This window comes from Cebus imitator, unplaced genomic scaffold (assembly GCF_001604975.1).
Source record: "Cebus imitator isolate Cc_AM_T3 unplaced genomic scaffold, Cebus_imitator-1.0 Scaffold12, whole genome shotgun sequence".
In the NCBI taxonomy this organism is placed as follows: domain Eukaryota; kingdom Metazoa; phylum Chordata; class Mammalia; order Primates; family Cebidae; genus Cebus; species Cebus imitator.
Window position 1 is genome coordinate 3,723,126 of NW_016107327.1, and position 13,989 is coordinate 3,737,114.

At 36.2% G+C, this 13,989-nt stretch overlaps 1 protein-coding gene across 2 annotated transcripts in view; it reads left to right on the plus strand.

Moving 5' to 3' along the window:
• CDH2 (cadherin 2) overlaps window positions 1-13,989 on the plus strand; it is a 234,111-nt gene that overhangs the window by 172,716 nt on the left and 47,406 nt on the right. For both annotated transcript variants that reach the window (XM_017498094.2, XM_017498103.2), the window contains 5 exons: window positions 1,608-1,834; window positions 3,522-3,668; window positions 5,356-5,511; window positions 6,201-6,345; window positions 9,016-9,188. In XM_017498094.2, coding sequence (XP_017353583.1) covers window positions 1,608-1,834; window positions 3,522-3,668; window positions 5,356-5,511; window positions 6,201-6,345; window positions 9,016-9,188 — 848 coding nt within the window. The remainder of the gene's footprint in view (window positions 1-1,607; window positions 1,835-3,521; window positions 3,669-5,355; window positions 5,512-6,200; window positions 6,346-9,015; window positions 9,189-13,989) is intronic.

Consider the following 13,989-nt stretch of genomic DNA (forward strand, 5'->3'; position numbering starts at 1 on the left):
TCCAAACAACAATTTCACTTTTCATTTTTTATCTTTAATGAAAGATGAGCAGTAGATGGCATTATTTTGTAGAAAAGATTCCCATTTTTTACTTTTAAATCATGAGGCATGGAAGATGGAGTAATTAAATATCTGTTGGGATATTTCTATTCTGAAGACAAACATTTTGACTTAACATTATTTAGCTTGAGATATAAATTTTTTCACTTTGAAGTGATTGAAATATGAAAGATGATATAGATGGCATTATGTGGAAAATAATATATTCAGTAGTTAAAGTATTTTATGACTTCTATCAAGAATTTTATGGTTACTAAGGTAAATAAGCATGCCTGTTATTTGGCTGTGGCTGTGTACACGTCTCAGTGAATTTATACTAATGACAGCAAAAGAACTGTCAGCAGCTCTTATGTGCAGTGGGGGTTCGTAAACACTTTAAGTTACTTAGATTTTTAAGTTACTTAGATCCTCAAGAAATGCACAAGGTGTATTCAATTATATTTTGTAATATGTCCCTTTTAATTACATTCCAAAGAGTATCCCATGTAATTATAGCCAGAACATAACATCAGATGTTTACAGAAATAAAAAAGTCACTTTTTATTTGATCTAGAAAAAATAAGAACTTTAAAGGAAATAATCTTCCTTAGAGAATATTTTCATTATTTTATTATATCATGAATATGTCTAGTTCTACACAAGTTCATGGTTTAATTTTTGTTGTATTACCTGTGGAGATATAAGCTGCCATAGCATTTAAGAAAGCACTAGTTTTTTTTTTTGTTTGTTTTTTCAAGTGTGAAGTACTTGCATTATGATATGTCTTATGACATTGAACCTTATTGAATTCTTATACTTGTTTCATCATTTTTAAATTTAAAATTTCTTTTGGGATACACTTTTGTTTTAAAATTTGTAAATATGTTATTGCTTAATATAGGTACCATAAGCACTAGAAGGAATAGAAATTTGCAAGTTATTCACCTATTAATTACCATAAGGTCTTATAATTCTAGAGCATAGTAGGCATTCAACATTAATAAATGTATTGTTTCTTTCTATAAGCATTTGTTCAGAAATTATTTATTAAGACTATGTGCCAGAAAGTGTTCAGGGTATGCAAGATAACTAAGAACATTTGCCCTGAACTGCCTCTTCCAGGCAGTGTCAGACATGACTAAGAAACTGAGGTAGCAGAGCTCAGACTGCTGCATGTAGACTGAGAACAAGGGGTTTGTTCATTGTACTTTGAGTGACTTTAGACCTGGGACTGAAGAGTGAGTAGAAGTTTGTAATAGGATGGGAGGCAGTATCAGTGAAAGATGTCAGGGTGAAAAGCAGGTGCACCTGAGAACCCAGTGTCCAGGGAAGTATGGAAAGAAGGAGAAAGTTTTGGAAGAAGGAAATGCTATGGCACAGCTCAGAACTACCATCTGGCATTTCATAGTATGAAAATGCCTTTAATAAACTAAAATAAAAATAAAACTTTTGTGGTTCTCACTACTGTATTTTATCCTTTTACTCAAGCAGGATATGGGTTTAAGTATTAGTTGTTTTTGCCTCTGTAGTATAATTATAATAACTGACATACATCTTATCTTTTACAGTGAAGTTTAGCAACTGCAATGGAAAAAGAAAAGTGCAATATGAGAGCAGTGAGCCAGCAGATTTTAAGGTGGATGAAGATGGCATGGTGTATGCAGTGAGAAGCTTTCCACTCTCTTCTGAGCATGCCAAGTTCCTGATATATGCCCAGGACAAAGAGACCCAAGAAAAGTGGCAAGTGGCGGTAAAATTGAGCCTCAAGCCAACCTTAACTGAGGAGTCAGTGAAGGTATAGTATCCAAATATGGCTTTAGGATGGGTTAAAAATCAGATTTATACAGTTTGAACTAAATACGTACTTTGTTTCAGATCACATTAATGGATGGCCACTATTTGAATTTTTATCAGCTTCTGTCATTTTAATAGTATTTTGTTGTGTTTTTCATCTTTTAAGATACTTAGTCTAAATATATATTAAGCAACTAGAAATTGTGTATTAAAGTTTTATTTATACTTTAAGATTTATAACTTAATTTAAATTAGAAGCGGTTTGTTTTAAATTTCTTAGAAGCTTTACAAGCTGCTAAATAAAACAAAAAATAAACAATTCTTTACAAGATGTCATCAGTCAGATTTATTAGATGAGTACTACAGATTTAAAGTAGTAACAGAAAAACATTTCTGGCAATGAGTATTGGGTTTTTGTCCTTTCCCTTAATAATCAAATTGGGGGGGTCTGAATTATTTATATTACCTTGACTTTTTAGGAATGATATACTCCTCTGGTAGAAGCTACTCTGAGCCAAGATAAAATAAACGAGACAAATTTCCAACAGAGTGCCATTCAGTTCAACAAATATTTATTGAGCACTTAATTTGTATAAGTCCCTGTTAGGAATTTTAAATAAAATACAGTAACTTCAGTAAAGTTATGATAATATTATTTTTCTGAATATTTTAGTTTTTTTAGTTAATTCAAAACAAATATGATGGGACACACCCATATATTCGAAGTCCATGAACTATGGAACTATGCCTACTAGTTTTGTTTATACATATTATACTGTGGGAGACAGAAACACACATATTCATTTCTGTTATTTAATTGTAAATGTAATATACTCACAATCAAACATGAATAATGTATCAGAGGAAAATATATCATTTTTCTTTTATTTCAGTGCTGTGGTTTTATTATGTGAAAGTTAATTTGTTAATCTACTAACTGTTCAAGGAAGTCATGTCATTTGGGTAATGTAAAGTGAAAAACCAGTAACTAATGGAGTGAAAAGATGCTTTTGTTGTTGATTTGCTATGTTTCAGCAAACTAGCTTGGATATTTGCACTGAAGCAGCAAGGGCTAATGGCTAAAATGTCTACAGATAGAGGGAGAAACAGAAGAAAATGTTGACATCCAGCAGAGATTAATACCTAATGTGCAAAGTGGGTCATCTACAGCATCCATCATGACTGACATAGGTTTAGAATAATTACAGCATTAATTCTGTGGGATTTAATAGGGTCATAAATATTTGAGACATTCCTTAGCAATATGTATTAAACTTCTCTTGGAATTCAAATTATATTTTAGCACATCAAGATCTAAATTTAATGTACAGTAGCACATTACCTGAACTGTGGTTTAAACTAATGAGAAATATATAAAAGGGTACTATTAAATTTTGCTCAATATTAACTACTATCTAAGAAGGTTTATAGAAACTGCAAATAGTTTACACAGCTGTAGCCATATAATAAATTGTTTAGAATTCAATTTTTCAGATAGAGTGTAACCCAAAAATTTTATAGTGTTTTCTGTTATTTTAATAGGGGGCCAGAGAAAAGGGCCTCCAGACTTGCTTTTGTTCATAATAAACTGTGATTCCCATGCTTTCAGGTATTCAGTAATATTGATGTACTTTCAGAAAATGTTTTTCTTAGTACTCAGGAATTTCTTGTTATGTTTTAATATAAAGGAGTCACCAGAAGTTGAAGAAATAGTATTCCCAAGACAATTGGGTAAGCACAGTGGCCACCTACAAAGGCAGAAAAGAGACTGGGTCATCCCTCCAATCAACTTGCCAGAAAACTCCAGGGGACCTTTTCCTCAAGAGCTTGTCAGGGTAAGGTGGCACAATTTTAACTGTTTTCATAGCATGAGGCAAGTGTATATTAGAAATATTTCTATTTTGTTTTTAACAAAGTAGAGTTTATGACATGTATATACTAAAAGTGTTTTTCTGTATAGTTAGAATTTCTATAATGTTGAGAAAGCCTCTTCTCATTTTCTTTGCTACCTCTCAGATTATTTATAAGCAGAGCTCTCTTGTAGGTCCTGTACACTGTGGATTAGAAAGCTTTTTCAGTTTGTGACTACACAAGCCCTAAAGCCAAGACACATTCCATACCATTTCTACCCTCACAACACACACACCCCTGAGCTTCCCTGTCTGAAAGCTGGGCTCTCTGTGATGATCTTTGCCCTCTGCAGATAGTTTTTGGGCCACACAAAAAATAAAGGGCCATAATTATTAAAAATGCCAGCACCAAATGCATTTGAGAGTTTTTTAAAGAAGAGAAGGACCTCTGATACCATTAACAGAATTCCCAGGGCAATGTAAAATCATAGGCTTTCAAATCTAAGTTTTTTTATTTACTCTAGGTACATACCGTCAGCTACAAAAAGAAAAATGTAGATATTTTTGCACTTTAGTAAACTTAACAACCCATTATTTATTAGAAAAGGATGGTAAGACAAGGTAGTATTGCCATTTATTAAAATACAAATGTTTCTGTTTATGATTATTTTAGCATTCCAACACATACTTACTGAAACTTTTTTTAAAAAAATAAGCCACTTACTTATGTTGTATATTCCATCCAAATGTACATTATAATTAAGTTTAACAATGAATGTAACTGAAATGAAGATACTCTTTCTTTTTCTGCTTTAAAGAAGTTTGAGAGAAAAGAGAATTTTGCTTTAACCTAAAAGAAAAACAACTAGATTTTATTGATGGATTAAGTGGAAGTACCTAATACATAAGGATCTCTTATTATTTCTCTGCGCCTCCCTCCCTTCGTCCCTTTCATAGCCTGTTCTGTCTCTGGTGACTGCACATACATTGACTTAATTTTCCTGAGAGTAAGTTGTACTTGGAGAAGGCAGTGAGCCTATAAATGGTATAATGTTGGCAAGCATAAAAATATAAAAATATATTTTAAAATGCTTTCTTTTGTACTTTATTATTAATGAAAATGTCAGGTGTCACTTTAAAATGATGTGGAAAGCTTGTGTTGCAGTGAACAGTGTTAGTACAATGCAAGTACAGAAATCTGACATTCAGGCTCAACCATAACTTTATTAGAGTTCCATTTGAGGATATTTCACACTATGGAGAGATAATTCATTCTTGCTGTTACTGATGCAAGAATGTAAACAATGTTTATTTTAATGAAATTGGACACCTGTTACTATGTAAATCATCTAACCTAGAAACTCCCAGGACAGAGTTTGATTGTTTAAATTAAACTGACACTTGCAGATTTGGAACTTTTGCCCTGCTCCTAGTGAGTCTTCTTTTAGATGTTAATGTTGCGTCCAGTCTTTCTGGTGTTAGATGACATATCTTTTGAAGCCCGTCACCAAGAAGCAGAGGAAGAACAGGCACTAGGAGAGTTTCAGTGATTTTCTGGGAAGAGATGTTGTAAGTTTATAGCTGAAAAAGGGCATGAAGTGTGATGTGCCCCATCTCTGGTAATGAGCTCATTTAGCCTGTCACTTAATGTGATTGTTTTCTTGATCCTCAGATCAGGTCTGATAGAGATAAAAACCTTTCACTGCGGTACAGCGTAACTGGGCCAGGAGCTGACCAGCCTCCAACTGGTATCTTCATTATCAACCCCATCTCGGGTCAGCTGTCAGTGACAAAGCCCCTGGACCGCGAGCAGATAGCACGGTTTCATGTAAGATTCCAACCAGTTGATAAATCTATGTATTACTTCCTCTGAATGTCTACAGAGTTTACCATTTTGTCTTATGTCGGTCTGAAAGCCTTGATACTGAGTTTTAAGAATTGCATCTGTAGTCTTTTAGTTTAATAATTTTATCGTTTTTATAAAATTGATAAATGCCCTGATAGAAAAACAAATAGTGCCCACACAACAAAGAAAGAAGTGAAATTGCCTAAAATTTCGTTACTCTATTAGTAACTCTCTACTCTGTTTAGTAGAGACAGAAACGCCCTTTACTAAAAATACGAAAAAATTAGCGGGGCGTGGTGGTGGGTGCCTGTAATCCCAGCTACTCGGGAGGCTGAGGCATGAGAATCTCTTGAACCCAAGAGGCAGAGGTTGCAGTGAGCCGAGGTCATGCCATTGCACTCCAGCCTTGGTGACAGAGCAAGACTCTGTCTCAAAAAAAAATCCATTGTGCTCTGAGAACAATGCCTAGCATATAGAAAATGATGGCTCTTTGCTACAGTATCTATCCTAATTATATGGACTTGGCATAAATTCAATTTTGATAGGAAGAATAGCTTTTGTTTTTCAGCTGTGAGTTTATTCTTGCTATTTTAGTAGCCTTATAATTGTGTATATATCCTCTTACAGACATAAATCTGTTAAATAGTTTTGTTTTCTAATTACTTTTGCAGTTGAGGGCACATGCAGTAGATATTAATGGAAATCAAGTGGAGAACCCCATTGACATTGTCATCAATGTTATTGACATGAATGACAACAGACCTGAGTTCTTACACCAGGTTTGGAATGGGACAGTTCCTGAGGGATCAAAGCCTGGTAAGTGTAAAGATAATAATTTGAAGATGACTTGAGGAAAGTGTAGTATAACCAGCCCTGTTATATGAACAAGAAATGGAGAAATCATTTGAGCCTTTTTGGATCTTTTTTTTATTCATAATGCTTTTGGGAAAGAAGGAAGGTAACTTGGGGAAAAACTGAAGAGAGAAAAACAAAACAAAAAAATCCTCCTTATTGCCCATGATGATTTTTCCCGCCTTTGAAAAGATATGCACTACAGTATTTGATTCTGTCCTGTGGAATACATAGGATCTTTTCATTCTGCTTTAGTTGATCCAGACAGTGAAGCTTGAAAGCAAGTCCCAGAATATGAGAAGCTTTGTGTTTATAAAGTACAGATGGGACTGTATGAGACACAGCAGCAATTAAACACATTGGGAAAGCCTTAAAGATACCTGACGTTCCTGGGACTAGGAGGCGAAGCCAGACCTAAAGCCTGGAAGGGGCTTGGTGACAGCTGTGATTGCTGCCCTCTGGCTCCACAGGACAGTTACTTTCAGGGTGGCCAGCACATCCCCTGCAACCCTGTCCCTTCAACCAGCACAATGGAAAATGGCCCTGGCCTAGAAATAGCTCTTTTGGAAAGCCACTCAACATTGTGAAGTGGTATTTGGCTAAGATTTTAGATTCTTGTATTAAAAACATGACACACTTCAGTCACTGTAGAATAGCCAGGTCGGAACAGCCTGTTTAGGCCTAGAAAACCAGTGGACAAGATAATCAGTTGGTCTAGGGATGGTAAAAGTAAGTGTTTGACCAAGCTTCCTGAGATGACATGGTGTGCAGAGACATTTAATTAGCTATTGTATTTTTGTTTAGTATTTTTAAAAGCCTCAGCATTTAAAATTGTGCTGCATAATACCTTTGTCATCTATACAGTATATGCAACTCCTGTATGCATAAGTCAGTGTATAGATATAACCAATGATGCCTCAGATGCATACATTTTCTTGGTCCAAGTGCATATATGTGCCTCTTCAGAAAAGATGTAGGGGTAGGGTGGGGGCAGCTGGAGGGAGGCCAGGGGCTGTGCAGGAAGTTCATCCATCTGTGACTCCTTCTAAGTCATATCGTCAGAGTAGCTTTCTTCAGTATTTTAAAATACAGTAAAACTGAAGCAAATTCAGCATTTCCTTACTAAAACACAAGTCTTATACAAATATTCCAAAGGAAACAAACATTGGGCTTTTGGGAATGTGGAAATTTTTAAATATTATTTTCTTTTTTTTTCTCTATTATTTTAAATGTTACAAGAATAGTTTCACAAAAATTGTTTAAAATGAGCCACTAAAGCCATATTTATTACACATTTTACCATGAATTTCCATATGAGCCACCCATAAATAAAAGACTCAGCTATTGCTAGAAGTAGACATATTGTGAGTATATTTCTCGTAGTTCTATAAGTTTGAAAACAGCCTTCTAGGCAAGATTTGTGATGAATCTTGAGTTAAACTGTGTTGTGATCTATATTTTGGCTCACACTTCTGAAATATACCTTTTTATTCTAATGATTTATTCATTCATTCAGCAAATGTTTATGAAGCATGTGCTATGTGATAGGCCCTGTTCTGACACTGTGGATACAGTGGTGACAAGCTAGCTCCTGCCCTGTTGGAGCTTAAATACTAGTAGGGGAAAGAAATATAAAACACACAAGCAAGTACACGATGAAGGTTTTGAAAAAATAAGAGTATAGGAATGACACATAATCAAAACAGATAAATTGTTTAAAGGGACAAGTTCTGAAACAAGATTTGAATATTACCAAAGTATGGTTAGTTCAGAACCCAAGCTATACAATGGAGAGATTATAGCCAATGTAAACAGGCTGTAAGGTAGAATTGAACTTGAATATTCAAAAGGAAGATGGACTGGAGATAAACATCTCATAATTGAGTTCTTAAAAGGATCCCACAGAACAAACCATTCTACACAGTAACTACTTCTCACTCTACTTCTAAATTAGTTTGTCTAGCTAGTTTGAATGAATTTGATACAGAGGCTTTGAAGATTTCTTTCCCAAAATGTCTAATAAATTGAAGCCTCTAAGTTGGTTACAATGTGCTTTTAATCACTGAGGAAATAATGAACCACAATGCCAAATCTCTGTGCAATGTACCAAAACAGCAATGCATGAAATGGTTCTTTATGACCTGAGGAAATGGAGTGTGCCACGTTCTGCACACAGCCTGCATTCGGAAAGTGACTCAGGCACTGAGGAGAATCATACTCAGCATGTTATTTTAGACGTTATTGCATAACGGAAGGAAAGATGACAGGGAAGATCAGCGGCAATAAATTATGTTTCTAATGGTATCTGTATTACCCATTATTTGCATTTTATATAAATTAAGGTCTAAAATGAACCTTTTTGAAATCATAAAGTGAATTTATCTTCTAAGTTATGGAAAAATTGAGTTTTTATAAAGATGTATGTTGTATAATTTTTCGTTCAAGGATCCAGATCAGGTTTCATCTTTTTTGAAATAAGTACTGGTCTTATGAGTAGCATTTTTAATCAAGCCTAATGACTTTAAATATTTGTTTTTAAAAAGTGAAAATATATATCAAAACAATAAATATACCTTCTCTTTTGGGGACACTGGAATGAAGGGTAACCTTTCATTTTCCATGTACCGTCTCTAGGAACATACGTGATGACTGTAACAGCAATCGATGCTGATGATCCCAATGCCCTCAATGGGATGTTAAGGTACAGAATCCTGTCTCAGGCTCCAAGCACCCCTTCACCCAACATGTTTACAATCAACAATGAGACCGGTGACATTATCACAGTGGCAGCTGGACTTGATCGAGAAGTAAGCCAACCAAAAACTCTATTTGCATTTGCTTTTAATCTTAACAGTGCACAGTATCACATACGCTTTATCTCCAGATCACAATATACTCACAGTATTATTCAAATGCTAATTATTTTCATTAGCTAATCTGTTGTATATTTTTCTGCAGAGCTTCAGATTGGTTAAATGATATATATGTACTGGATAAATCAGTGCTAGCCTAGGTAGTGTTCAGTGTGGTACTGACTAAGCAATATTCTCTGGTATTTAATTTTTTAAATGTTTTAACATTTCCTCAGTTTTCCTTTATAGTCCAAGGTTTTTGTGAGGAATTAAAAATCATAGCCAAATAATTTGTACACAAACTTAGGATAATTGTTAACGCTTGTGTTACTAAGAGGCTGCAAATAACATGTATGTGATTTTTTTTTTTGTAGACTTTGTGAATAGGCTGATAGAGTGTATAGTAGATAATCTCCTTTATTAGAACTAACCCCTTAACTCTACGATTGATTTACTTAAAAGGTTTGAGCAGTAGTAACTGCATTAATTCCACTGGCAATTATTTACAGTTAGAAATGCAGAGAAACACATTTCTGACATAACATTTTGTTGAAAATGTATGCAGTGTTGAAGACTTTGAAATGCTATGTAGTATCACAGTCTGAGAGGGAATGGGTACTTCTGTTAATTCCAGGTGGGTCATCTCAATGTTATAGGCCTTGACCCACTGTGCTCCTGCATACCTCTGTGTTTTTGTACATGTGATCCCTCTGCCAGGCCTGCCTTGCACCTTTTTCTTGATCTTGAATCTTCCAGTTCTTCAGGTTCTGATTCAATCGCTTCTCATATTCTTTCCTGAAAACCCCAGTCCTAGTGAAACTTTTTTATCATTTCTTGATTCTGTCCTGACCATTTTCTTACAGATTCTCAAGATCATTATTTTGACCATGTGTAATCATTGTTTGAGTGAAATATCAAAGTGCTGGCTCAGAGAGAGATCTGTACTTTGTAGATTTCTGGCTGAGCCAGCTTTTGTTGTAATGAGACTTAAGATTATGTATGTCAAAAAGAGACATTATACCCACTGCAACAAAATATCATTGACAGGGATTTTAGAAGTGCATGTTTTTTGACACTTTATTTACCGTAGAAGCATTCAATTGAATTTAATAGAAGAAAACATTACTATTGCAATTAATTATATACACAAAATAGTGCTAGAAGCACTACAATAAAGTAATACAAACCAATAAAGATTACTTTATTCTGAGCTGAGAGCCTTACTTAGGAGTTAGTGTATGCCTGTGACATTGTACCTATTAACTTGTAGGCATCAACAGTTCTTTTTCTAGAAATGACTTGCATCAGAGATTGTTGAAATCAGTTTTGTTTTTTAAGTACTTTTAGTTCAGTAATATTTGAAACATGTATATATTTTTACCTCTTCATTACTATATGAAATACTATTTTTGTATGCTGATAAACTCAGCATGAATGCCATAATTTGTTTGAGAATATGGGATAATTTTCAGTATTCTTTCTTGAGTGCCAGGTTGCTCATATACCAAGTAGATTTAGCTCATTTCACAATCCTAATATTTCTCTTTCATTCACATTGTCATTGTGAGATACAAAAATGAGACTTCATCCTGTTTTCATATGGTAATATTCCTGTCTCATTCAGATTGGCTGTTTTATGGCAAGAAAGAGGCATGGAAAATTAAAGATACTTTTTACTAAAACAGACCAACCATGTTTAAAAATCAAAGAGACTGTATTTCGTTTAAAGGATGAAAGCCTGAAGTGAGGCCATGATCGTTGTTAAGTTTATCTTCCAGTGGATAGAGAAGCTATTCAGTAACCCTTGATGAAACTAATGTGGATATGGATTTGAAACTGTAGAATTATGGGTTAGATACAGTATGAAAAATAGCTTCTTGACAGAGAAATTATTAAACACAACAGTGAGTTACTAGGGAAAATTATGGAAAACCTTCCTTTTCTGAAAGTCATTTAACATAGAAAAAATGTATCTATCTTGGATGGTTTATGATAATTCTTCCTGAGGCTGGGGATAAATTACTTTCACTTTTTCAGGCCTCGTGCAGGCTTGAAATTCTTTTATTTCTATTAGGATTCACAGTTTCCTTTCTGTCAAAAGTAGTGTTTGTTCTGGTTCTCTCAGGATATATGACACGTTTAAATGATTGAACTCCTAAGCATTGAAATGTTTACTGAGATTCAGCTTTTTATTTTTCTTTAATCTTCAGGTTTTAAAAATTCAGTTTTAATTCTTCAGCTTCTGCAGACCTAAAGATGTATTTGCCACATTACCCAGTCTTAAGGGTTTATTCCTGTCTGTCCTCTTGTGACATTACTTGCTGGTGGTATCCCTGGCCTTTTCACATAAGGTCCATTTTCACCCTTTTTGTGCAGGACTGCTGATGATTCACCCCTGCTCCCCCCAGGTTTAAACTCTGGCTCTGCTTATTATGGGATATTTGACTTTCAGTGTATTAACCTGAAAAATACAGTGTATTAATCTGAAAACTCAGCTCCTGCTTCTGTAAATGGGGATGATAATATTACTTACCTCTTAGGGTAGTTTTAAGGATTGTCTAACATGACACAAAGCATTCAGGCCAGGCTCATGTCTGTAATCACAGCACTTTGGTAGGTCAAAGTGGGTAGATGACTTGAGCTCAGTAGTTCAAGATCTGCCTGGACAACATAGCGAAACCCCATCTCTACAAAAAACACAAAAATTAGCTGGGCATGGTGGTGTGTACCTGTAGCCCCAGCCACTTGGGAGGCTGAGTGGGAGAATCACGTGAGCCTGGGAGGTCAAGGCTGCAGGGAGCCATGATTGCACCACTGCACTGCAGCCTGAGTGACAGAGTGAGGCCTTGTGTATTAGTCCGTTCTCACACCGCTATGAAGAAATACCCGAGACTGGATAATTTATAAAGAAAAGAGATTTAATTGACTCACAGTTCTGCATGGCTGGAGAGGCCTCAGGAAGTCCACAATCATGGCAGAAGGCACTTCTTCACAGGGTGGAAGGAGAGAAATGAAAAGTACAACCAGGGGAAATGCCAGATACTTATAAAACCATCAGATCTCGTGAGACTCACTCATTATCATGAGAAGAGCATGGGAGAAACTGCGCCCATGATTCAGTCACCGCCACCCAGTTTCAACCTTGACACATGGGGATTATGAGGATTACAAGTCAAGGTGAGATTTGAGTGGGGACACAGAGCCAAACCATATCACCCTGTCTCAAAAAAATGTATGAATATTAAAAAACTAAAAAGCATTTAAAAAAGACTTCAGCACAGTGCCCAATAAATCTGAGCTGTGGTTTTCCCCATCGCCATCATAAATGGCAGCAGCAGCATCTCCTGGTTGAGCACTATCTATCACCTATACTCCACTTCATGAGATGAAAGAAATACTTCCTCTTTTCCAAGCCTAATCTTTCTGTTTGTGCCTTCAACTCCTAGTTGCATCCTAAAGAGGTATTCTCTTGTCTTCGGCTGTGTTTTGAGTCTTCCTTTCTCTACAGGTTTCTTCATAATCTGCAAACATACTGGGTCTCCACAGTGGTAACATAGCTCTCCAAGCCTTATAGGATGAAGTCAGATCTTTTGAATAGGGCATTCCAGATCCTTTGTGACCTTGGCCCCAAAACCATCTTTAACCTAACCCACGAGAATTCCTGCCTTTCACATACAAATGATGGCCAACCACTAATTGAAGCACACACAGTCCTTATGAAAATGGGAAGTTTCCTATTCTTCTGTTCCTGTTTCCTCTGCCTAAATATTCTTTTCCTACATAACAGACTAATACCCTCTGAGAGCCAGTTCTCAATCCCTTCTCTGAACACCCACAGTAGTGTCTGTGTACCTCTATATAGACTATATTACATAGAAAGTATTTCTAGATTCCCATTCTCAGCATCCACTGGGGCAGATGTTCCTTGTCTCTACCCTGTACATGAACCTTAAAGAAATGTTTAATTTACTCTACTTTCCCTGAGTTCTACACCAGTCTTCTCTAAGGGGCAGCCTGTACTCAAGGCAGGCAGATCACTTGAGCCCAGGAGTTTGAGACCAGCCTCGGCAACATGGTGAAACCCCATCTCTACTAAAAATATAAAATATTAGCTAAGTGTGGTGGTGTATGCCTGTAATCCCTGCTACTCAGGAGGCTGAGGTGGGAGGATCACCTATCACCGGAGTCTGGATGGTCAAGGCTTCAGTGAGCCGTAATTGCACCGCTGCAGTCCAGCCTGTGTGACAGAGTGAGACTCTGTCTCAAAAGCAAACATATAAAAAATACCTCCACTCCTTCCTTATCCACTTGAAGCCCTTTCCCGCACTTGACCTGTGCACATGCTACACATGCGCAGTACTCTGACAGCCTTAGAGGGCACTCACATAGTGGATTGATTAATGGTACAGATTCTTGACTTAGACCTGAGTTCAGGTCTAGTGTCTTCTTCTTTTTTTTTTTTTTTTTTTTTGAGACAGAGTTTCATTCTTGTTGCCCAGGCTGAAGTGCAATAGTGCCATCTCAGCTCACTACAACCTCTGCCTCCCAGGTTCAAGCAATTATCCTGCCTCAGCCCCCGGAACAGCTGGGATTACAGGCATGTGCCAGCACTCCCAGCTACTTTTGTATTTTTAGTTGAGATGGGGTTTCTCCATGTTGGTCAGGTTAGTCTTGAACTCCCGACCTCAGGTGATCCGTCCGCCTCAGCCTCCCAAGTGCTGGGATTACAGACGTGAGCCACCGTGCCTGACTAGTC